This window comes from Monodelphis domestica, chromosome 1 (genome assembly GCF_027887165.1).
Source record: "Monodelphis domestica isolate mMonDom1 chromosome 1, mMonDom1.pri, whole genome shotgun sequence".
In the NCBI taxonomy this organism is placed as follows: Eukaryota; Metazoa; Chordata; class Mammalia; order Didelphimorphia; family Didelphidae; genus Monodelphis; species Monodelphis domestica.
In genome coordinates this window covers 305,454,370-305,481,559 of record NC_077227.1, presented here as the reverse complement: position 1 = coordinate 305,481,559, position 27,190 = coordinate 305,454,370, and the positions used below count along the sequence as shown (strand labels likewise).

Sequence of the window (27,190 nt, the reverse complement as noted above, 5' to 3'; positions counted from 1 at the left end):
AAATGTTCTTGGAACGCTTAAAAGTACATTTATTTGATTTTAAAAGAATCTCACTTTAAGATTTTTTGCCACTTCCCTCCCCCTACCACACACCCAGCCAAAAAAGATTGCAAAAAATGGATGACTATTTGTAATGAAACGTATCACTAAAAATGTCAGTGGAGCACTTGAATATTTAAGCAATTTGAAAACTGAAATGCTGTGTGATCTCATTTTGATTAATATTTAAGAAGTATTCTATTAGACTCATATAATAAAATTCCTTGGTAAAACTAAACAATCAAAATTAATTAATCAGCAAAACAAAGTCTTTGCATTTTTACTTCCTGGCAAAAATCTGGCTGAGATTTTTAATTTTTATTTATTTCTTTATCAAAATTCAGAATCATGGTTATGAAAATAATAAATATATAGAGTTTTACCAAAATTATCTGTCTTCAACAGATTTCAAAGTGTGTGAATGAGAAATAAATTTCCTATTTCTGGTGGAGAAAGCATATTCAGAAAGGACTTGCATTCAACACATATGTAAATCTTTGATTTGAGGATAAATGCAATTCTATCCATGAATTGTTAGAATATTAAATAGAATATTTTTACACCATTTTATATACCTTGTTAAACTTGGAACCTTAATATAATAATATGAACTGTAAATGTATGGAGAATTTAAATATATGATGACTTTTCTTTGGACTTCTTTCAAGTGGTTTTATTATTGGTATCACCAGAATCACCCCTTCATAAGACTTTTATCTGAAAGTTGTACTGATAGCATAACCTTGGAAAACAATTTTGTGTAAGTCTTAAGTGTGTTTATTCTTTAGCATTTTACTGAAATATATTAAATATTTTTTCAAAAATTTCTTAGGTGCTGCAGATGATTACAATAGAATTGGATCTTCACTTTATGCATTAGGAACACAGGATTCTACAGAGATATGCAAGTAAGTTCTTTGGTTTAACAGTATTTATGATAAGCAAAATAATAAAAAATTGCTCAATAATACTCTTAGCGCACACACTTCCAACCCAGCATATTGGAATGCATCATTTTGTGTTCTGCATACATCTATATAAAGAAAAAAATGAACTTGCTTAATTATTATCTTCTCATTTCTGTTCACTTATCACTGAAATATAATACATATTCACAGTTTACTCTATTTGATTAAAAATTAGCTGAATTATTTTCTTTAATTATTGTCTTAAAGTTATTTCTTTCTGTAAGAAACTTTAGTAATATAAGGAATTCTAGTTTTAAATTCATTATTAGAAAGATTATTGTGATTCAGATGTATTCTTAAAGAAACTTATTTTTTAAGCATGATTAATTCTACATTTTATAAGTTGTCAAATGTGCATGTGGCAACATGCATAGTATAAAATGAAATATCAACAATATAGTAGATTACTCAGTGTTTGATTGCATAATTGTATGGTGTTTTGTGGGATTGGGGAGTTTTTTGGTTTTCTTTTGCTTGAGTTAATTTTACCTATACCTAGAGTACAGTTTAATCCTTACTCTTAATTTTCATTCTTTGGTTCTATGTTTTTAAGTAATACAAAAAATTTGATATCGAATTATTTCAGATCTTTCCCCTAAAACCTTCTCTTTGAACTATGACATAACAATTTTCAGGAGAAATGCAAGGTCCAGAATTTTGAGTGGGCAGAATGTCAGAATATGTTGTTTCACTTTTATTTACATTAGTTCACACGAAATAAAGATAATTGACTAATAGTTCACTTTTCAACACTTGATAAAATATGGGTTAGTAGTTATTATCAAGATATTGTTAATGTCTTCATGGAAATGAAAATTACTTGTTTCCTTAACATTTCTGAGTTATTGACAATGTATTAAATAGGAAGTTATGTTTTCCAGAGGATCTTATATACTTATAAGGTCTAAAATATAAAGATTTTATGTTAATTGTTTCAAACATTTATCAAGCATGTACTATGTACCAGATCATTGTTCCAGGTACTAGGGGAGATAAAGAATGATATGAAGCCTTCATTTATGTATTAGAAAATGTATTAGAATATATAAAACAGTACCATATGAAGGCTGAGGAAGAAAGTTATTTCTGACCTTTGGTTGGGGGAGTAAAGTTCCAAGTAAAATAGATAATAATGAGTAAAAAGATGTATATAATCTTACATATTGGAAAAATAAGAGATTAGGAAAATGTTTCCTATCTACCTGGGTCTGCTTTCCTCTCACCTGTATGATTAAAATAGTGGAAGACTTAAATTGTTGCAGATAAAAGAGTGAATGGGTAAATTGAGATCGCAGAAAAATATGGTTTCAAGACAGTGTTTTGTTTTTAAATCAAATATAAGGTGGTCGCCAGGGAAAAATTCCCAATTATTAAAATATACCCAAGTCAGCTGGGTTTTATAGAGATTTTAATTAATACAAATGAGGAATTAAAGAAAAGGAGAGAAAGAGAGAAAAGGGGAATAATGAGAAAAGGATAGGCCGGCCCAGGGCAGCCCTGGCCAACCCAGGCCTAAGCCCTAAGAGAAAGATCAGTCAGTCCTTAATCACTCACCACAAGATCTGTCCAAGCAAGGATTCTAATGACACCAGGCCAGCTTCATCTCAGCTGACTCTACCAGCTCAATCTGAATGTCCTTCAGCTCCCTTTCTGAGCTCCTTTTAAAGTTTTTTTTTTAAAGGTCCTTTTAAAGCTCCTATGTCACCTCCCCTAAATTCTTACATCTATCAATCACAGTAGACCTTTTTCAAAGGACAGAACATTCTTAATTCACACCTAAGTAGACTAAACTTTTGAGTAATTCACACCTGAGTAAGTTCTCACCTCTTTGCCTTTTGCAAGTTCACAAGTTGCCTGACCTTTATAGGTACTTAGCACCCTTTTGTATTAGTTCTAAAAATAGGCACAGCTTAAGAACTTTTTGCCTTATTATAAGTATGGCTTTAAATACTTTTCATTGTTCAGCAAAGAGTTTACAACTTTATCTTTCCCTAAAGTATGCTTAAGTAGGGGTGGAGTAGAGGTCTTCACATTCCTGATCTAAGTAGAAGTCTCACATTCCTGATCTAAGTTCCTTCATTGTTTAAAATGGGGAATGGTCTTAACCCAACCTTATGACGTAGGCTCTGGGAATTTTTAAGGTTCACAATCCAACCTTATGAAGTAGGGTCTGAGAATTTTTAAGGTTCACAATCCCCCCTGATGATCATTGGGAGACTAGTCTCCCCATTGATCATTTAACATAATCATCTTGTAGTTCTAAATGCACTTCTAACTATAGATATATACAATATTCAATTTTCTAAGAGGAAATTAGAGTAGTGAGGAAGGAAATAGAAAGAAAGAAAGCAAAACCAATGTTTTGCTAGGCGCATTGACAGAAAGCCAAATTAGGGGCAGTCCCTTTTGGCATAAATTGTATACATTTACACTAAATGTTCAATCAAAGTTCAGTTCAATCAACCATATCCAAAGTTCATTCTTGAACTTCTTGATGTAGTGTAGGTTTTTCCAGTATCTTTCTGCAACAGTTCATTCTTTGGATTCAGGAGTTAGCAAACTTCTTTCTTGAAGATCTTTTTTTGAACAAAAATCAAAATCTTGGATCTTTATAAAAATATAATCTCAAACAAAAAATCGAAAATTTTGGATTTTAAATTAAAATACAATCCCCCCTGAAGTAAGTGTTAAAAAAACATCCAGTTCAGCTCAATGTTGAGTTATGGGGGTGTTTGAGTCATTTATCAAAAGAATAGAAAAATAATCAAAAACATAAGGGAAAAAAAATTCAAAATAGGCCTTTGTATAGGTCCAATTTATGAAGTAGGGTCTGAAAATTTTTAAGGTTCACACACCTCAATTCCCCATATATTCTTTGCCTGCCTTTTAAGTTTCTCTTTTTTTAAAAAAATTTATAATATTTTATTTGATCATTTCCAAGCATTATTCATTAAAGACAAAGATCATTTTCTTTTCCTCCCCCCTCCCATAGCCGACACGTGATTCCACTGGGTATTGTGACAAGGAAATCACTTTAAAAGACTGATATATATTAATTTAAGGTCGCCAAGGAATTCAGCTATGTAATTCCTAAATGAAAACTCAAGTCAGCCGTCAACCTTTTATAGAGTTTAATTACAAACAGGAGGAAGAAAGGAATTAGAGATAGAGAGAGAGAGGGAGAGAGAAAGGGGAGAGAAGGGAATAGGGCTTAAATACCCCTTCTGTTTAGGCTGGGCCAAAAGGCCCAAGCCCTTAGATAGCTGAGGCAAAGAAAGGAGATCAGTCCCTATTACTCACGTGACAAAATGGAGAAACAGTCTCAGGGGCCTCCACCTCCAGCTTCCTTCAGAGCAGCACAACCTCTCAGAGCCAAAAACCTCTCCAACCAACCTTCCCAGTCCTCAGACCCCTCTATCTTTAAGGAAACCATCCAAGTTCCCTCCCCTCAGTTCTCACATCTACCAATCACTGTCCATGTCTTCCCTGTGCCAATGGTGGCTCTAGCTTAACCCAGGACCGCTCAGAGGTCTGTGGCTTTGCACATGTCTGTTGAAGGTCATATTCTCAAATAATTAAATCTTTGTTCCTTTGCTACAGCCCTTCCTAAATCCTGTTACCCTGAGTAGGGTAGAGATTGGAATAATTAAATTTTGATCTATGCTGCAGCCCTTCCTAAATCCTGTTAGGACTGAGTGGGGTGGAAATTGTATTTTCCAAGACCTGGTTCTGTCATTCCAAGTATCTCTATTGTATCATTTCTAAAATCAATCATGACTCAAAGAAATTCCTGTTCTGTGCTTAAGCATAGGTCAAAGCCCTTTCCATTGTTCAGCAAAAGGTTTCTGTCCTAAAGTAATCTTAAGTAGGGAGGAGAAGGAACCTCCCATGACAATGGGGTTCACATTCCAATAGACTATCAGTAAGAAATTTTCCAAGTATGAAATTTCCCAATGGTGAAATTTCCAACATTTATAAGTCTAAGAAATTTTAAGGTTTACAATCCCCCCTGATGATCATTGGGAGACTAGTCTCCCCATTGATCATTTAACATAATCATTTTGTAGTTCTAAATTCACTTCTAACTAAAGATATACACAATATTCAATTTTCTAAGAGAAATTAGAATAGTGACAGAGGAAATAGAAAAGAAAAGAAAGCAAAACCAATGTTTGCTAGGCGCATTGACAGAAAGCCAAATTAGGGGCAGTCCCTTTTGGCATAAATGTGTACAGTTACAATAAATGTTCAGTCAAAAGTTCAGTCCAATCAATCACATCCAAAGTTCATTCTTGATCTTCTTGATGAAGTGTAGGTTTTCAGCATTTTTCTGCAACAGTTCATTCTCTGGATATAAAAGTTTCAAGCTTCTTTCTTGAAGATCTTTTCTTGAACAAAATCAAAATCTTTGAATTTTTTATAACAGTAAAATCTTAAACAAAATTCAAAATTCTTGGATTTTTATAAAAATACAATCTCAAACAAAAAAAAATTCAAAAAAAATTCTTAGATTTTAAATTAAAATACAATCCCCCCTGAAGTAAGTATTTAAAAAAATATCAAGTTTAGCTCAGAATGCAATGTTCAGTTATGGGGGTGTATGTGTCAATTATCAAAAGAATAGAAAAATAATCAAAAACATAAGAAAAATTCAAAATAGGCCTTGTATAGGTCCAGTTTAAAGTAATTTCTATCCCACAAGTATGTAGTACAGAATGCAGTAATATTTCACTTAGCCATTTGTAGCCAAGACTACAGGAAGTTGCCATAATATAAGAAAAAAAGAATTAGAATTCTATTTTGATGGGGAAATGTCATTCCCTTGTCTGATTTTTTTCCTCAGGGATATAGGGAGCCAGCATGATAGTCAAGCTTTGTACTTGTTTGAGTACTTCGAAAAGAGTGTAAGATACAAGGAAGTCCTACGACTTAAACATAAGTTAAGCGTCGCAACCTCGAGTCTCACTTTAATATTTCTTGTGTGCTCTATTGGCACTATTCAGGTTTAGTCTGTGCTCCTTATTTTTATCCCTTTTCCTGGAATCAGACACAAACATTAATCACAGTCCTATAATATTTTATCAATAAATGGCAGGTTCCCATAGTTTAAAGCTTTTAGGCATATATTGATATTATAGCAAGAGTATATATATTAACTTGTATTACTGCAGGGGAAAATAATATTAATATTAATTATGTGTACCTTCAGTACAAAAAATGAGAAAATTCAATATATTCTTGAAAAAACAGCATCCATTTGTCTATGGATTATTATCTCCAATTCATATGATAAGATAGAGTCACAATTCATATGATAGGACACAATCAATCAGTCTCAGCAGAAGATGCTTTCTTCACATGTGAGCAGTGAATCCAAGAGTCTCTTTCTCCAATCTTTATAGATGTTGGAGTAGTTAATAATATTTGGAATGGTCCTTCCCATGAAGGTTGAGTTGCTTCAGTTCGCTTGAAATTCTTGATATAAACTTTATCTCCTGGGTTCAGGTCATGCAGAGAAAAGTCTAATGGTCCAGCTTGTACTGCAGCTCCAGATTCATGAAGTTCACGTAGTTTGTGCTGTAACTCCTGTATATAGGAAGCAATAGTAATATCTCCCCCTAATAGCAATATATAAGCCTAATCTCTCCCACGCTGTCTTCCAATTTTCCCAGCAGTTTTTATCGAATAGTGGATTTTTGTCCCAAAACCTGGAATCTTTGGGTTTATCGTATACTGTCTTGCTGAGGTCGCTTTCCCCCGGTCTATTCCAGTGATCCTCCTTTCTGTCTCTTAGCCAGTACCAAATTTTTTGATGACTGCTGCTTTGTAATATAGTTTAAGGTCTGGGACTGCAAGGCCCCCATCGTTTGTGTTTTTTTTTTTCATTATTTCCTTGTATATCCTTGATCTTTTGTTATTCCAAATGAACTTTTGTTATGGTTTTTTCTAAATCAGTAAAGTAATTTTTTGGGAGTTCAATTAAGTTTCTCTTTTCTTGAAAGTTGTTTTATTCTGTCTTTATTCTGTTGGTTCTTTCACTTCTGTATTCATTTTATGGTGATATTTTAATCTTGGTCAGAGAGGATTCTCCAAAACGCTCCATGTCTGTGGCAGGTAGCTAGACAGGCTTTCCTTTTGAATCAATGTGTTAATATATGTGGAGACATCTAGGTGGCTCAGGGGTAGAGTGTTAGACCTAGAATCAAGGAGAGCTGAGTTCACATGTGGCAATAGACATTGGCCTGTGTGACCCTAGGCAAGTAACTTAATTTCTCTTTATCTTAATCTACTAGAGAAAGAGATGGCAAAACACTCTGCTACCTTTGCCAAGAAAACCCTTTGGACAGTAATGGCATGTAATTGTCCAGGGGATTATGAAGAGTGAGACACTACTGAACACTAATTGATATATGCTGCTGAAATAATGCGTTGGATCTTCAGTTGAATAGGAGATCATATTGGAGTTGCATTTGGAAAAATTCATCAACTTATTGTTACCAAAAGTTCTTTTTGTTGATTTTCAATGTGACAAATAGCCCAAAGGACAGGAAAAATTCAGGCCATGTGCAGCCTGCAATGTATTGCTCTAAGATTATGATAAGCAATGTAGAATGTATTAAATGTTGTTAAATGGCCAGGTCCTCACATAGTCCAGTGAGGAGCAAATGAGAAGACTCTAGAACATTGGAGAGATAGTATATGAAAAATTTATTGAAACCATGACCAAGAATTGTTTGAAGTTTTTTTTTTAATTGTAGTAATTAATTTGACTGAAAACAGTATCATCTATACCAATGGCACATATGCCGGGGGGGGGGGGTGCACTCTCTGTGGGTGCACATTCTGTCACCTCAGCACAGAGTTTGCCAGAGTTTGTTATTAGAAAGCCAGAGGGCTGCAGGACTGGGCTGTTCCTCTCCCCTTGTCCATGTGCACCTGAAGACTTTTCTCATATCACCCACCCTTATAAAATGCTTGCCATCACTGATTTATCCTATCCCATAAAATTGCTGTTACCCCAGATTGATATTTGATTTAGTATTTGGTGGTAGTAGCACCTGGAAGTATAGGATGATTCTTTGGTAGGACTATATATAAGAACAAACTAGTCATCTTTGGAAATGCTTAAAGCATAGTTTTTAATAATTAGATATCTTAAGCATTTTTGTACCTTCGTTATTTTCCCTTTAATTGGATGGGGGAAAATGAGGTTTCGCTTTACCTTTTTTAATGTTTGCATACTGCACATTAACTTTTAAAGGAGATTTATAACTTCAATGAAATATGGTAAATTATTAAAGGGTATAATGGGATTTGTATTAGTGTGGTATGTGGTTTAATGTGCCTTGAAATGAAAGGCATTTTAAAATATAAGGATATTTTCTCTTTATCTTTTTAAAAATTCAATTTGCATATGGATCAAAGTTAGAGATAGTTTCTAACACATAATTGTAATTAACAAAATCTCTGATTGTAATAACTGACATTTAAATCATGTTTTAAAATTCCTTAAATTCTTTGTAAATATAATTTCAGTTGCACCACAGGATTTAGACCTATATCTTTCTGATTCCAGGTTTAGCACTCTGTAAAATACTCAAAATTCAATGGATATTTGAACAATTCTATGAAATGGAAAATAAATTATGTTTAAGGAAATAAATGATAAAAATTTTTTTCTTTCCAGATTTTTTCTTAAGGTTTCAGAATTATTTGATAAGACACGGGTAAGTCTCATTAATTAAGATTTGAGAATCTAAGCTCTGTGCATACAGTAAGATTTTAATATTTCTTCTGTGTTTTATCAAGAAAGGTTTGTTATAGTTTAAGGGCATAGATTTTTCTGAAACTTATTTAGTACCCAGAAGTTAATTTTAAATGTTATTCTTTACCAAATATTTATGTTTGAAATAAAAAATGTGTTTTCATTATTATTATTCAAATACTGATTTTCAACTTGCCTTTTTAGTTCCCTCTTTGAGGTGTGAAAGTATTCTTAAGTTCTTAAAAGTTATGTTAAGTGGAAATCTTATTTTAAAAGACTGTTCTTGGCAGGTCTTACTGAACTGGAAGAGTTTCAGGTATTAGCCTCCTGATAGCTAAGAACCAATCACAGAAATTCATCACAAGTTTGGCAAGAGAGTAAATTACCAGCACTTAGCATAATGTTTTGCATATAACTATAGCACTTAATAAATGCTTGTTGACAACCACAGAAAAATCTCCAACACAAGTTACTAAATTATAGAGATGTTGTGATCTGAGTCACTAACCACACTGATAAAGTAACAGATCTTTGAAACTTAGTTTTATGTATAATATCTATACCAAATTGCTGTTTTCTTTTATAGTAGACTGGTGGACCTTTTAAATCAAATGAAGGCTTTTTTTTTACCTTTATAAATACAATTATGTGGGTACTAAATTATTGGGAATGCCATAATTACAGTAAGCATATCAAAATCATTTTTTAACATTTGATATACTCTTTACAAGTTAATAATTTTTGACTTTACATGTCAATTTTGAACCTTTAAGAGATGCCAATAGGAAAAATAGTCATTTTCTAGAGGATAGTAGTAAAATAATTTCTAAGAGCTATAACTTTCTAAATATTATTTTAAAATGTCATTTTCCTTTCTGTTGTTTTCTTTGTGAGGTGATCTTGTTCAGTATTAATAATAGAATTACCTTCTATAACAGCCAACAGGGGCACATTTGCCCTCAGCTTTAACATTTCCAGTGAAAAGGACTTCCATCTTATAAGGAAGCGTATCCCTTTTTTTTTAACAGCTATAAGTCATGTTTTTCATACTGTTCAGGAATACAGTTCCCTATCTTAAAATTATTACTCCTTAGCTATAAAAAATACAAAGTATACCTAATCGTTTTTCATAATTACTATCCTTCATCTTTTTAAAGAAAATTACCATTTCCTCTGTTGTTCAGGCTAAACACATTCCCCTTACTTAAGCCAATGCATTATATTTTTTAGTATTATACATAACATTACTAACATTCATCCATTTTAATGATTTGTTACTGACATTCATAAAAAGGGGATTCCACAATGGATACAAATTGTGCATCCTGTAAGAAGCTTAAAAGAATTTTCTGGTTCTCTGGATGAGTCTAGGATGTAATATTTTGAAGTGTGTCTTTATGTTCTAGTTCTGAGCATTTTTAGATAAATGGAGATTTTGGATTATGATTATGTAGATATGAGAAAGCTATGTATATAGATTTATTATGCTTGGCCCCTAGGGGACTAGACTAGTAGTGGATAAAAGTGACAAATTTAGGTAAACTTCCTTACATTTAATTCTTGAAAAATGGAACAGGCTTCTTTATAAAGTAATTGGTTCTTCCTAACTTGAGTTCTTCACGGAAGGGTTAAAGTCAAATAACGCTTAAATATGGATTTGGCTAGATGGCCTCTAAGATCTTCCAAATCTGGGGTTATGTGATTCTTTAAAGTCATCTGCTAAGTAACTTAATTTCAGTTTTCTGTACTGACAAATAGACATGGAAAAAAGGGGAATTTTTTTTGAAAACATAAGACCTGGAGACAAAAGATGCTGGGTTCTAATTTGTCCTCAGACACACTTCCTAGATGTGACTCTGGAAAAATCACTTAACCTTAATTGTCAAGCCCATACTGCTTTAATGCCTTGGAAACTGGTATTTAATATCAATTCTAAGGTAGAGGGTATGGGTTTTAAAAAATATGGGTACGAGTTTTCTACAACTATTTAAATTTCTTGTAGTAACTTATTGAATAAAATTCTGTTTTTGTGTCATTGATACCTTTGGCAATCTAATAAAGCCTATAGATGTCTCTTTAGAGTGTTTTCAAATTCGTAAAGTAAAATATGGAATTACAAATAAAACAATTGTATTGAAATAGAATCATCACAATATTTTTTTGAAAAGTTTTATAGAACCCTCCACGTTAAGGACTCCTGAAGTAGGGAAAGCTAAAAAGGTGTGTATTTGCTTACAAAAACAGTGTTTTTACTCTTTCAGAAGATAGAAGCACGAGTATCTGCTGATGAGGACCTCAAACTTTCTGACCTTTTAAAATACTACTTAAGAGAATCTCAAGCTGCTAAGGTGAATTATGTTATTCATTGTTTTTTGAAATGTTCTATGACAGTATAAACATCATTAATCTTATGCCTAATATCCTACATACTACCTCCCTAAAGCTTCTGCTATTGCAGGCAAGGATGATTCATTTGAATTCTACGAATTTCCATTAAGTTATCCAGAAATGTCTCCAAATGAAAAACATTTTGAGTCGCTAAGGAATTTGAAATTTGCTATAACTACTCAATGAAAAAACTTTCTGCATTTTAGCTTCAGGACCATGAGAATATTTTTAATACTACCTGTATGAAGTGGAATTCTTGGGGGGGGTCTTGTACCCCCCATAAATCACTGTAATGAGCAGACAGGAGACTTGATAAGATGCTAGCAGAGAAAAGCTTCTTTATTCAGAAAACACAGTGGACAGGGAGAAGGGAAGGAAAAGGGTTTCTTCCATACAAACTGCTTGCTTAGGGGCAAAAATTTTTGTCCTCTCTTCTAGCTACAATCACAGGCTTTTATGATAATTCTGATGTACTGTCCAATCCCATAGGAGTTTGGGGGGGGGGGGCAGAGGTTATACTCACAATCTTGAGTGCATGATTTTCAACATTATGTGCCCTTAAAGACTCATGATCAAAAAACCCCATGACTATCATGGGATTTTCAGCTTGGGACAATGAAGCAACATTTGATACTTGCTGTTCCTTACTCCTTCAGCTTACAGTTGGCTTTCTTCCCAGACTACAGATGGGGGGGGGGGGGGAGGGGCGGCAGTTTTAGTGTAAGGAATAGCAATACTAAGGGGTCTTGAAAATTGGGGTTATATGCCAAATATTATTCTTACAATTGCACACTGAAGCTCATCCAACACACTACCTATAAAAATTGGGACCAGATACTCCAGATTTAATGTTAATTTATGAAACAGATGAGTCTGAGTCTCAGTGCATACTTCTCATTCCATACCAATTTATCAAAAAAACCATTACTTTTTAAACTGTGTTGTACTTGGTGTTTCATTTTGCAAAAAGAATTTCTGTGATATGCTTTTTTAAACCAAATCATGTCTTGTAAGCTGCTTTGGTAGAAATTACAATGGAAAAATATAGTGGGTAGGACATAACTGAAAAAAGTAATTCAAAATAAGATTCTAATTGGAATTTTCAATAACCACAGAAAACATAATCACCTCAGATATATTAATTTTGTGAAATGCTATGTAATTCCACAATACTTGAAAGTATTTTTACTTTATGATGATTTGGAAACCTTTAAGCACTGTTAAATATGAAGTGCAAAACTTGCCAAGAAAACCCTTATTTCCTATTAGATACAAGAAGGAAAGATGTAAGAACTAGAGGGAAAAATGAAGTGTGACATTAAATCTACATCTCTTTACTAAGGCTGTATTTTCAAGCTCAATATATATACATAATATATGCACATCAATATTTGCACATAATCCTATTTACCCACAGCTGTCTTGGTTGTATTCAGACTTTGGAAAATAGGTTGCTAGTATCATTGCTGATCTATGAAAATGTGAAACTGATTAATATATGAAATGCAAAATAAAATATACAAGGTGGGAAAAAATATCAAGGAGAGGGACAAGATTCAGACTTAAATTTTTTACTTTTAAGTTCACTTCTAAGATATTCTTTATAACATGTATCTTTATAAAAAATCTTCACTTGATATTTTAGCTTTATAAATGATTACATTTGCTACTTTCTGGTGGGATTTATATTTCAAATTTTCTGTTTTTTCTACAGAGTAGGCATATTTTTTCATAATTTTAATATGACAAATTTCTTAATATTAATAAGATTTATTCATACACACACACACACACACACACACACACACACACACACACACACATACACACATACACACATACACATACATTATATGGCTGTGCCTTGTTGTCTCCCAGGCCTCTTTCTTTAAGAGAACTATAAATTCTTTGACTAAACAAAGTGTTATTTATCTTACTTTTTCTTAAAGTGTTCGGTATTTATATGACAAAATAATTACTGAAGTTTTCTAATGAACTTCCCTTTAACTGATAAACTAAAAGGTTGAAAATGATATCTTTGACCTTATGGCATATATTATTTTGGAGTTTACTATTTTATAGGACCTCTTGTACAGAAGATCTAGGTCACTAGTAGATTATGAAAATGCTAATAAGGCATTGGATAAAGCAAGAGCGAAAAATAAAGATGTTCTACAGGCTGAAACCTCTCAGCAAGTGTGTTGTCAGAAATTTGAAAAGATATCAGAATCTGCAAAACAAGGTACTGTCTTGTTGGTACTATTTGTTTACAAAAAAAGTCTCAAACTTATTTGTAAATTAAATTTTAATCTCAATTTCCTACTTTTGTAGAACTTATTGACTTTAAGACAAGAAGAGTTGCAGCATTCAGAAAAAATTTAGTGGAACTGGCAGAACTGGAACTAAAACATGCAAAGGTATGAAAACATTTTAAGAATATCAGTCAGGAGAGCAAGTAGGTGGCTGAGTGGATTGAGAGCCAGGCCTAGAGATGAGAGGACCTGGTTCAGATTTACCCTCAGACACTTTTTTTGTTGTGTAACCCCAGACAAGTCACTTAACTCCCATTTTGCCTAGCTTGCATTGAACCATATAATATTAATTCTAAGATGGAAGTAAGGGTTAAAAAAAGAAAAGTAGTCGTCAATCTTATTTTTCATATGTTAGCTAGACTATGAAGAAGGACAAGGGTTAGAGTCTAGACTTAGGATTTAATTGATATGAGGAACTTTGTCTACTTATTCAGCCTGATATTCCCTCTGCAATGTGTTTTTTTAGGAAGTTAAAAAAATTTTTTTATCTATTTAACATTTATCTTTAAATTTTGAGTTCTAAATTCTCTCTCTTTAGCCCTTCCTTAAACCGCTGGGAAGACAAGCACTATAACAGTTAATATGGAACCATGCAAGACATGTTTCTATGTTAGCCATGTTCCCAGAAAAGGAAAGAAAAATTAAGTGAGAAAATTATACTTCAGTTTACACTGAAAGTTCATCAGTTCTCTTTTGAAGTGGATGGCATTTTTCATCTAGAGTCCTTGATGGGGACAGCTAGATGGCTCAGTGGATAGAGAGCCATGCCTCGAGAAGGGAATCTTGGATTCAAATCAGGCTTCACACAGTTCCTAGCTGTTTAACCCTGGACAAATCACTTAACCCAATTAGCTACCCCTTATCACTCTTCTGCCTTGGAACCAACACAAAGGTAAGGGCATTTTTTTTAAAAAAAGTCCTTCATGGGCTGAACTCTAATGATCAACTTTTTTTTTTTAACACAATTTATTTTAAAACTGTGTTTCCATGGTTACATAATTCATGTTCTCTCTCTCTCTCTCTCTCTCTCTCTCTCTCTCTCTCTCTCTCTCTCTCTCTCTCTCTCTCTCTCTCTCTCTCTCTCTCTCTCTCCCTCCCTCCCCCTCCCCTCCCCCTCCCTCCCTCCCTCTCCCCCTTTCTTTACTCCCCCTCCCAGAGCTGACAGGCAATTCCATTGGGTTATACATCATTTTTGTAATAAAGTCATCTTTTAAAACCAAAACCCCAGTCATATACCGAATAAGTATTTCTTCTGCATTTCTATCCCACAGTTCTTTCGCTAGATGTGGATAGCATTCTTTTTCATAAGTCCCTTGGGATTGTTCTGAAGCAACATTTGATCTTGACAGACTTTTAATAAATTAACTCCTTTTTAAAATTAAAAAAAAAGTCCTTTATATAATTATCTTTGATTATTTTATTGTTTAGAGCAACAGTCTCAGTTTATAATCATTACAATATTTTTGTTCTTTTGTAAAATGATCTCTTGGTTCTTTTCACTTTACATCATGATGTTCATATGTTGGCATTCCAGGTTTTTGTAAAACTCCTTTCATTTCTTATAGCACAACAGAATTCCATCAAAAACATATACCCTACTTATTCAGCCATTCTCCAATATATGGTCTTCCTCTTGCTTTTACATATAGTTACACATGCACGCGCGCACGCACACACACACACACACACCGTGCTTGATTCTACTGAGTCTATTTTGCTGACCTACTTTTCTCATAATAGAAGCTTAATAAATATTTGTTTATTTATGGTTGACAAGTACCCAGTAGTTTGGTGGAAATCCTTGATTTGACTATTTAACAATGCCAGAACTTTTATCTTTTCCTGTCATATGCCTTATTTTATAAAGGTTCCTTTTGATGATTAGAATGATATATTATATTGGGAGCAGTTAGGTGGCTCAATGGATTGAGAGTTAGGCCCAGAGATAGGAGGTTGTGGGTTCAAATTTGTCTTCAGATACTTCCTAGCTCTGTGACTCTGGGCAAGTCACTTAACCTCCATTGCCTAGCCTTTGCCACTCTTTTGCCTTTGAACCAATATATAGTATTTATTCCAAAATGGAAGGTAAGGGTTTAAAAACAGAAACTATATATATTTAATCTCATTCACTAGATCCATGTGTCTCAAATATATTTTTACAGCATTTTCTTTTTTGTTTATCTTACTCTTAAAGTCATTGAACTCTAAAAGAAGATTAAAATCTGACAATTATTTTTATTTCTGTAACATCTTTTTCTATAAAAACTTAGATACCAGTCTATTAGAGAGACAGAGACGATTCCTTTGCCTAATCTCTTGACATGAATTTTATTGTTTTATCTAAAATTATTATCACAACTGTTGCCTTTTGGAACTGGCCTGAAACATATTAACTTTTGTTCTAGTTCCTCATTTTCAGTTTTATTGAGTATTGATGGTTATACTTGTTAGGTTTTTGTTTTTCTGAATGTAATATTTTTTATTAAAATTTTTCTTAGTGATTTTCTTTTTCCTGATAGCATTTGGAACCTAATAACTAATTGTGCTTAATATTAATTTGATCCCAGTCTCCTTTTGTGTACTCTTCCTCCTGTGAATCTCATACCAAATCACCAATATTTATTTTCTATATATTTATGTATCTACATATATTGGGCATCTATGTATTTGGAAATTATTTCATTCTTTGATCTTTTATCCCCACCTCCTAGCAAAATGCTCTACACATAATAAATACTTGTTTATTGGTTGTCATATGTACTTGTGTCCTTGTTAGAATGTAAACTCCTTGAGAGACAGGATTATTTAATTCTTTTTCCCCTTTATTTCTAGTGCCTAGCATTTGCTCTTTGAAGTAGGGAAGTTAAAGAAGGGACATTAAGGGAGAAATATTGCAGTATTGCTTTTGAGATACTTAAAGGACATCTGTTTTAGAGTGTTCCTGGGGCAGCTGGGTAGCATACTGGAGAGAACTCTGAGCCTGGATTCAGGAATACCCGAGTTAAAAGTCTGACTTCACTTATATGACCCCCTGGACAAGTTACATAACCCTTTTTGACTCAGTGTCCTTCTCTGTAGAATGAGCTGGAGAAGGAGATGGTATACCACTCTAGTATCTTTGCTAAGAGAACTCAAATGAGATTATAAAGAGTTGGACATGACTGAAACAACTGAACAACAAAAACTAGAGGGTATATCAGCATAGTGATGGAATCTGATAAAATGTGAGAATTAATAGAAGGGAGGAAAAGACAGCTTTCAGGCACACATATTTAGAGAATACAATAAAGATGATGAACTGGCAAAAGAAACTTAGGAGTGATCAGAAAGATTACAAGTAATTTTTTTTAAATCCAGACAGGAAAAAAATGTCTGGAAAAGGCTGGGCTTTGTTATATGGCTGAAAGGACAAAAAGGAGGGAAAATTGATAGGCCATCAGATTTAGCAATTAGAGATATTAATTTCATCTGAATAATGAGGTCAAGAGCCAAGTCACAGAGGATTGAAGAGTGACAAGGAAAAAAGTGGAAATGGCAGAATTACATAGCTTTTTCCAAGTGTATGATTGGGAAACTGGAAAGATCTAGATTCATAACTTGGGAATTTTTTAGGTTGAGGTAGAGTGAGTCTTGTTTATAAGCAGTCGGAAAGGAAATAGGTAGAGACTGAGGATTGACTACAGAAGGAATCTGAAAGATGGTACCTGGGCTGGAGCATGTGTGTATATGAAATTTTTTGTGACAAGGATTATAATAAAGGAGAGGAGAGTAAGGGCTAATATATACTAGTGTAAACCCTTGTCCATTCTTCATATACAGATCTCTCATTGCTGTAAATTGCTCTGTTCCTGCTGTATTGAGGATTTCAAGCATACACTGTTGGCAATTAACTTCAACTTGCTTTCTGTAGGAATCTTCTATTGTAGGATCATATTTTTCAACAAAGATTCCTTGGACAAACTGTACAGTCAAAGTAGACTTCCCCACACCTCCTGAACCAAGGACCACTAGCTTGTACTCACGCATGATATGGTCTGTTCAAATGCTGATAGTCTTGAGAAATGGTAGGTTCTTTTCCTCCAAAGTCTGCCAACAGAGGCTGGATTCTTTCAAAGTGTTTTGAATGAGAGAAGAGCCTTTCAAGGTGAATGATATAAATCTTCTCAAATAAGTTGGTGAAGTCTTCAACTGAAAAAGAAGGGAGGAGATGGCAACTGAAGAAAAGCTTTGGAATAACTGTTGTGAGCAGTAGCATAAACAAACAGTGAGGACTGAAAATATTGCTGTGCAAAGGGCCAAGTTTAGATAACTATTGTTTTGTAGTAGGACTTTGTGATTTGGCTTTATGATTTTTCTCTAGCTTCATTCAGTTAGTGCAGATAGGAGTAGAAGCAAAAAATAGTGAATCTAAACCAAAATTCATGTTAGGTTAAAAGCAACAAAGAGTTTGGGGTGGATTTGGGGGTTGGGGGTGGAGAAGACAAGAGTAGAGGCAGCAACCTAGCTGAACTCTCTGAAGATTTCCCTCCCAACAACTTTAAAATATCATCTCAAATTGAACTTTGTAGTGGCAAAGCCAAAAAAAGCTTGAGATGTGTAAGGGTTAAAAAATAATGGTTACCAAAAAATGTAGAGGTTAAAAATTAGTGATTTGACTAAAATATATGAAAATTATAAATAATATTGTAGTTGCTGATTCAAAATATTATTGCTTAAAGTCTAAATGACTTTAATAGCTTTTATTCACAAAAGAGGTGTAAAAAGTGAAAGCAGAGAAATACAAAAGGGTAGAGAAGACATTAGCTTATCTAACTAAATATTGCTCTGGTGCTCAACTCAGCCAGAACTTGTTGAACTTTAACTGGAATTAAACTATCTCCAGAAAACAGGAATGGAAAACCAGCGATCCACTGACCCAAGTTCCCGCCAATAATAAGATCAAGACAATGACTTGAGCAGAATCTGATTCCTGAAGCCTACTTTCTTTCTTCAGCCAATCTTCTTCTTGAACTGACTTCCTTCTTGAAGGTCAACTCTTTCTTGAAGCCATCTTCCTTCTTGGAGTTGACTTCTCTAGCCCCAGAAATTCAGGGCCTTTTATATTGGCTTCTTGTCCCTTCCCCTTATCACAAGGGCCAATCATAGCTTCCAAATTGCCCAGCACTGCCCAGGGGGCATTGTCTGTGGGAACTACTTCTAACCTTCTGAAGAGGTGAATACTCATCAAAAGAAATGGATGAGACATTTATCCTTCCCGGGGCAACTTAAGAGGGTTAGTATGAACTCTGTGTGACACTGGGATGGGAGCCAGGTTAAAGTGATGTCAAGTGATGCAGCCAACAACACCAGCAGTAGACCTTGGAGATGGCTAAAACAGTTACAGCTTTGGGATCTCCCAATCTGTAGATGGTAATGGAATTGGACAACTGGTTTGTTTTCAGGAGACCTTGAAGTAATATTGGGCACAGAACTGGGAGCTTTTTGGCCCATATACAGTTATGAGTCAGTGTCAGGATGGAGAGGAGTGATTGTGAATGGTTACAAGGGAAAAGGGTCACAGTTCCATAGAAGAAAGGAACACTAGCTCTTATAAGTGCAGGATATTAAGGGTCTTGGTCACAATTCCTGGGCCCAAAGGAGTAGCACTAGCACTTGTGACTGCAGTGGGAAGCAAGGGGCCTTCCTGGATGAAGATCAGAGTACAGACCAAACCTCTTTCTGAATCACACCACTTTGGAAGCAATAAAAACTTGCAGACTCCCATAAATAACTGGAAACAGTAGCACACAAAAAGCTTGGGGCAATGCCTCTTCACCCTCAGGTGAAAGTCAAGAAATGGGCTGAGAAAAATGAACAGATAAAAAAAGAATTTGACTTAAAATCTACTGCAGTGGCAGAGAAAACCCATAACTCGGAACTCAGAAGAAAATAAGTGTGAAAACATCTACAAGCTGAGCCTCAAAGAAAAATTTCAGTTGGCCATAAAGCCCAACAAGGATTTCTGGAAGCATTAAAGAAAAGAACTGTAGGATAAAAAATGGCAAAAGAAATAAGATTGATGTAAGAAAATGATGAAAATTAATTAGCTTAGTAAGTCACACACAATTCTAAAGAGAACAATACCTTACAGGATTGACCAAGTGGTAAAAGAGACCCAAAAATTCACTAATGAAAAGAACTTCACAAAAAGAAAATTGGTCAAATGGAACAAAAATTAATTGAGATAAAAATTTCTTAAAAATTAAAATTAGGCAAGAGAACATTAATGATGCTGAGACATTTAAGAAACGAAGTCAAGAAAGTGAAAAAAGATAGAAAAATGTGAATTATCAGAAAAACAGTTGATGTGGAAAATAAGTTCAGCAGACATAATTTTAAAATTATTAGAAAATCTGAAGACTGACCAAAAAAAGTGCAAACATCACATTTCAAGAAATTATGGAAACTGGCAGTGGTTTCTTAGAATCAGAGGATAAAATAGAAATGGAAAGAACTCACCCATCTCCTTTTCAAAGAGATCTCAAAAATTTGATGTCAAAATTCCAGAGCTCCCAGATCAAGGGAAAATAATCAAGATTTAGCACCTTCCACATTAAAGGAGTAAAGGGCTTAGAATATATTTTAGAAGGCAGAGTAGCTAGGATTATGACAAACTATAATGAACCTAATAAAATTGAGTATAATCCTTAAGTAGAAAAAATGGATATTTAGTGAAATGGAGAACTTTCAAATATTCCTGATGAAAAGGTAAGCTTATGTTTGGATGAGTTGAAATAAAGTGAGGAAGCAGGATGAATTGAGAGACAGAGGAAAGTAGGAAAAATGGGGCAATTTTTTTTTTAACATAAAAGCTTTTATAGGGAGAGAGGGGATCTTGAATTTCACCCTTATTTGAATTGGTTCAAAGACTGAAGAATATATATATATATATATATATATATATATATATATCCTCAATTGGGTATACAAATCTTAGGGGAAGGAGATAAAAGAAAGGGGTGGATGAATGGTAAAAGGGAGGGAAGATTTAAGAGAGGCAACAATAAGAACCAAAGCAGATTTTAGAGGAAGGATATAGGGTAAAGAGAGAGGATAAAAGAAAGCATGGAAGGAACTGCATAGTTAATAAATCATAGCTGTGAATGGGATGAACTTGTCCATAAAACAGATGACAAACAGAAACCAGAATTCAACAATATGTTGTTTAAAAGAGACACTTTACAGAGTTAAAGGACTGAAGCAGAGTGCTTCAACTAAAGTGAAGGAGGCAACGTTAACAGTCTGTAAGAATTTAAAATTTAGGTTTTATGCTAAATATGAGAATTCTAAAGTAATATTGTGGTCTCTGATTTAAAAATATTACAGCTTAAGTCAAAATGACTTAGCAGCTTTATTTACAAAAGAGGTGGAAAGAGTGAAAGTGGAAAAATGTAGAGACAGAAAGTACTGCCTAGCTACAAAATACCCTAAATTTAATCCTAATATCTCCAGACCAAAAAAGCAAATCTCAACAGAATCAAAAGTCCTAATTAGGAAGCCCAAATCTGAAGAGCTAGGAGACCCTGAAGAATCCGCCAAGAACCTTCAGTTCACACCCAACAGTAAAGAGCTAAGACTCCCAAGAGTCTCACCAGAATTCATGCCAAGGAGTAGGAAAGTTCTCCTCACTGGGCAACCAAGGAAGGCTTCACACCATTCACCACCACAAACCCAATGCAGGATTCAGGGAAAGAGTCTACTCCTCCAGTCTCACTAATGCAGAGTGCATGACTGAATCCTTGAGCCAATGGCAGTCTTTCAGTTTGCCTGGCACTCACCCACTCTAGCAAATGACTTGTGAATTCTCGTATTTAGTGACTGGTATGGGGTATGTTAGTTTTTTGATTGATTAACTTAAAAGTCCTGATTGATAGACAAAGAGAGTTTGAATCACTCTTCACAAATCATGGTGTCAGACAAAAGCAAAAGAAAAATGAACCTAATTAAAAAAGATAATCAAGGAAAGCACATTTTGCTAAAAGGTACCATAGTGGGGAATGGCTGAACAATTTGTGGTATATCATGGTTATAGAATACTATTGTACTGAAAGGAGTGATGAACTAGAGGATTTCTATGTGAACTGGAAAGACCTCCAGGAATTGATGCAGAGCTAAAGGAGCAGAATCAGGAGAACATTGTACACAGACACTGATACATTGTAGCACAATCAAATATAATAGACTTTTCTAATAGCAGCATTGCAATGATCCAGGATAATCCAGAGGGATTTAAGAGAAAGAACTCTATACATATTCAAAGAAAGAACTTGAGGAAACAGAAATGCAGAAGAAAAACATAATCATGTTGTTTGATGGGGATATATGTGATTAAGGTTTTGATGTTAAAAGACCACTCTGTTGTAAACATGAATAACATGGAAATAGGTTTGAACAATGATACACATGTACAACCCAGTGGAATTGCTTGTCAGCACCGAGAGGGGGAGGGAAGAATGGTGGGGAAAATAATGAATCATTTAACCATGGAAAAATACTCAAATTTTTTTTAAGGGTGAAAAAGGCACCACAGCCAATGAAATCACATAAAAAAAATTTACTGTGGGGGCAGCTGGGTAGCTCAGTGGATTGAGAGCCGGGCCTAGAGATGGGAGGTCCTAGGTTCAAATTTGGCCTCAAGACACTTCCCAGCTGTGTGACCCTGGGCAAGTCACTTGACCCCCATTGCCTAGCCCTTACCACTCTTCTGTCTTGGAGCCAATACACAGTATTGACTCCAGGATGGAAGGTAAGGGTTTTATTTTTAAAAAAAATTTTTTTTACTGCAAGTTTTTCTGTTAAAAATATAATTTCTTAATTAGAAGTTGTTTATAAAAATTAGAGTCATTACCCAGTTTATAATTCGTCAAAAGAAGGCAATACAGCTTCGGTGGTGGCAAAGAATTGGTGATTGAGGGCATTCTCATCAGTTGGGAAATGGCTGAACAAGTTGTGGTATGTGATTGTGGTGGAATACTATTATGGTTTAAGAAATAAGGGGAGGTGGCACCTGGGTGGCTCAATGGATTGAGAAGCAGATGGCCTAGAGATGGGAGGTCCTAGGTTCAAATCTGGCTTTGGACACTTCTAGCTGTGTGACCCTGGGCAAGTCACTTAAACCCCATTGCCTAGCCCTTACCACTCTTCTGCCTTGGAGGCAATACACAGTATTGACTCTAAGACAGAAAGTAGATGTTTTTAAAAAAAAAAGAAAGAAGGGGAATAGTTTCAGAAAAATCCAAGAAGTTTATATTGAACTGAGGCAGAGTAAAATGAGCAGAACCAGATCATGGTACACAGTAACTGTGGTATTATAAGGATAATTATGTATAAAAAATTTAAGGTATCAAGACAGCTATCCCCAACAGTTCTGGAGAACTCAGTGAAAAATGCTATCCATCTCCAGAGAGAGAACTGATGAACATACGGAAATATGTTTTGCATATAAAGTATTTATATGTTAGCCATATATTAAGCTTTTCTTCTCCATGGGTGGGAGAGTGGCTGGAGGAAAAGGGAGAATTTGGAATTTAAAAAATGAAATTTTAAAATACAAACAAAAGACTGAGGAAGCTAGAATGAGTGTTTGAAGGAAGAACAATATACCTTCATTTCCCATCTTGACTGCTCTTCCTCAGAATCTCATCATCCTACAAGATTACTCAACCCTGAACTGACACCTCAATATCCCTTACTCCTGGGTTCCCTCCCTCTGAGGGTTCATGTGGAGAAAACCTTCTAGATCCCCTCTTTAAGGAGATCACAAAATGATCTCATCATTCCCCACCTGGTTTCACTCCTTTGCTCTTCAACATGTCCTGAAGCCAGGAACTCCACTTTTTATCTTATATATATTATCTTCCCTCAAATTAAATTATGATATTTTTGAATACCTTTTTTTTAATCTCTAGCACTAAGCCCAGATCCTGCTTGATCAAATAGTAGGTTTATTGTTTATTATATAATGTTTATTGACTCATGTTAAATATTAATAATGTTTATTGTTTAATAAATGTTTATTGACTGATATGTATGTTGAGATAGATCCTTAAGTAGAAGAACAGAGGTTGGGGTAGAACACCCAAAGAGTATATCAGGTATTGAACTCCTTAAGAAAATTCAGAGGCAAAGTGGGGACACTAATTCATTGCTGGTGGAGTTGTGAATTGATCCAGCCATTCTGGAGGGCAATTTGGAACTATGCCCAAAGGGTGATAAAAGACTGTCTGCCCTTTGATCCAGCTATAGCACTGCTGGGTTTGTACCCCAAAGAGATAATAAGGAAAAAGACTTGTACAAGAATATTCATAGCTGCACTTTTTGTGGTGGCCAAAAATTGGAAAACGAGGGGATGCCCATCAATTGGGGAATGGCTGAACAAATTGTGGTATATGTTGGTGATGGAATACTATTGTGCTAAAAGGAATAATAAAGTAGAGGAATTCCATGGAGACTGGAACAACCTCCAGGAAGTGATGCAGAGCGAAAGGAGCAGAACCAGGAAAACATTGTACACAGAGACTGATACATTGTGGTACAATCGAAGGTGATGGACTTCTCCATTAGTGTCAATGCAATGTCCCTGAACAATCTGCAGGGATCTAAAAAATACTATCCACAAGCAGAGGATAAACTGTGGCAGTAAAAACACCGATGAAAAGCAACTGCTTGATTACAGGGTTGGAGGGGATATGACTGAGGAGAGACTCTAAATGAACACTCTAATGCAAATACCAACAACATGGAAATGGGTTTGAGTCAAGAACACATGTGATAACCAGTGGAATCGTGCGTCGGCTATGGGAGAGGGAAAGGTGGTGGGAGGGGAGGAAAGGAAAATGATCTTTGTTTCCAGTGAATAATGTTTGGAAATGACCAAATAAAATAATGTTTAAAATTAAAAAAAAAATTCAGAAAGTGGTGCTTTGTCCCTCTGCTTATCCTATTAGTGTGTAAGTAGTGTATGATATTTGAGAGTAAGAAGACCTGAGTTTCAGCTTATCATGTTATACTATGACCTTGGGCAAGTCATTTGACCTTCCTCTGCATTTGTTACCTCATTTATAGGATAATATGGATGTAATACGAGATGTTTTTAGCATCGTAAAAATTAAAATTAGTCTCAATAAAATATATTTAAAAGATTTAATAATGATCGTTAGAAATAAAGAAACAGAAGGGATACAAAATAAAAACCATGTGCCCATGACTAATCAGCCTGTTCAAAACCCCTGCACTTACCACCACCATCTTTACCAGGAAGCCAAAAAAAATGCTAAAGCAGGAATGTCCACTGATTTTATCCCTTGTCAACAGGAAGTCAGTGGGCTCCTGGGAAATGTAGGTGTTTCTTTAGGGTAACAGATTTTCAATTATACAATTCCCCCTGATGACATCTCCCCAATTGATCATTTAACATAATCAACTTTTAAATTACAATAATTTGGGGATAAAAGGAAAAGAGAACAAAACCAATGATTTCTAGACATGTTGACAAAAAGTCAGTTGGGGGAAGTCCCCTTCACCATAAGAGTATACATACAAAAACAAATGCATTCAATCCCACACAGTTCAAATTAACACATCCCAAAGTGCAGTGTGGTCTGTGTAGACATCTTCATGGCACCTTCTCCAAAGAGTTCACTTCTTGGATTCGGAGAGGTAGCATGTTTCTTATCCTGAAATTTCTCTCAAAAGAATTTAAACTTTGCATTTTAGAATAATAATAATATAATACACAATATGTAGCTCTAAAATTCTATAATTTAATGGTTCTTTAAATTTCAGGATATGATTCAAAATTCATAAAATCGTCAATTTAATAACTTCTTCTGGCTTGAATATATTTTAAATATTTAATGCTCCTTGGTTTTTAGGTTATAAGTGTTTATAGTATTAGTTGGCATTTTTCTAGTAAAGTGCTAAATTTATTAACTTTTTTTGTTGTTTCTATTTTTTAGGGTAATTTACAACTGCTACAAAGTTGCTTAGCAGTGCTAAATGGAGATATATAAACTGCATTCCAGGATCTCGTTTAACAAGGGTTGCCTTCCTTTTGCATCTTGTTGTTGCCTCTAGGCATTTACCTAAAGCCATTGCAGGAAAATAATCAGCTGACAAAGTGCACATAATCTGATTTTAAAGAATGGATTAATACTACCCTCAAATGATTCCTGAGTGTATAATGCAACTCTGTTCAGAAACACATGTATTCACATGTACATTTATTTAATCACTGTATACTTTTCTTGTTCAAAAACCAAAAGCTGTTTTTTTCTTGTGAAAGTAGACAATATAATTATGTTCATGTTATAAATATACTTACATGTAGCTGCCAATATTTTTTTTTGAGTTATTCATCTGAAGAAATAGGATCTATATTTCCATTGGCTATTTTTGAGTACTGTTAATATAAGGCATTGTTTACTCATATATACTTGGAAAAGCATCTTGATTTGGCTTGTTTTTTAGTTAATGAACATTTCTTAGAAGTTTTAGAACATGTTATGTAATCTTTTCCAATATGATTTGTGAAGAAAAGCAAATGCATTAGTATGTTTGCCTTAACTTGTAGACTAATCCTTATTATTGTAAAATAAACAGTGATAACAGTGATATTTTTAAACTATGTAGTCATTGTATCACTATCTGTAAAATTTGCAATTGCAGTAGTAATCTACTCATTTGTTAGGCTTTAAAAAGCAGGTTCTTTTTTTTTTTATGTAATATATTGAACCAAGCACACCAGTCCCTTTGCAAAAAAAAAAAATAAGGTACACCTCTATTCTCTTAACACAGTCAAAGATTGAATTTAGATAAACCAATTTAAATATTTACTTACAAAATATAAAAGTATGCAGTTGAAATTGGGAATTATAGAGCCCAAATTTGGATTTTGTCATCAAAAATTACAAACTAGTTGTATATATGATTGCTTGGGGCTTGATTCCCCAAAATCTAGTTTGATTTGGTAAGAAAATAAGACTGCCAGGGGAAATAGGACTTGTTTTTTTTTTTAAGTTGGCAGATTTTGGTTGAAAATCAATATATAAAAACACATTAATTGTCACAAACTAAAATTGGTTTTGACCTTTATAATGTGAATAACCATATGTTTACTGGCTTGAATTTATATTGAGTTCAGTTTGATTTTTCTGTTTTTCTTTCCTTTGAAAACATAATCATTTGGGGTTAGGGAAAAAACTCTTAATGGGTTGGTTAGTTTACTTTCGCTGCAATTGTAGCAGGTTTGTTTACATTTTCCTAAACCATTCCTGATGAATGCCTAATCTTATTCTCAAATAGCTCCAGTGCTGGTGATTCCACAATTTATTTCAAGGTTCTGTTGCCTGTTTCTAGTTAAATGTTTTCTAACACTCTCAGATATCCCTGATAGCATTTAAGCTCTTCCTTTATTGTTGTTGTTGTTGTTGTTGTGTCTCCTGTTGTAATATGGGCTAAGAAGATCTGGTATTTGTGTAACTCTCTTTGATGAAATACATTAGTAGGATGGGGACTGTAGCTTCTGGATTTTAAATACAACTTCACTTATTGCCTTGGTGGCCTTGGGCATGTTACTTAACCTCTGCCTCAATTTCTCCAGCTATAAAAGACAAATTTGCCTACCTCACAGGGGTGTTGTGAGGATTAATAAATGTTTTAAAGTATTTTGAAAATATAAA

At 34.3% G+C, this 27,190-nt stretch overlaps 1 protein-coding gene across 9 annotated transcripts in view; it reads left to right on the top strand.

Annotated features, from left to right (window-relative positions):
- The window catches only part of SNX6 (sorting nexin 6), a 67,996-nt gene extending 40,806 nt beyond the window's left edge, over positions 1-27,190 (top strand). For 3 of the 9 annotated variants that reach the window (XM_007473342.3, XM_056811089.1, XM_056811082.1), the window contains exons 9-14: positions 872-947; positions 8,695-8,734; positions 11,034-11,120; positions 13,243-13,402; positions 13,492-13,577; positions 25,469-27,190. In XM_007473342.3, the coding sequence (XP_007473404.2) occupies positions 872-947; positions 8,695-8,734; positions 11,034-11,120; positions 13,243-13,402; positions 13,492-13,577; positions 25,469-25,522 (503 nt within the window). In that variant the 3' untranslated portion in view covers positions 25,523-27,190. Of the gene's footprint in view, positions 1-871; positions 948-8,694; positions 8,735-11,033; positions 11,121-13,242; positions 13,403-13,491; positions 13,578-14,628; positions 19,793-23,931; positions 24,418-25,468 lie in introns of those variants that run through there. The other 6 variants (XM_056811084.1, XM_056811083.1, XM_056811087.1 and 3 more) reach the window with 4 other exon arrangements.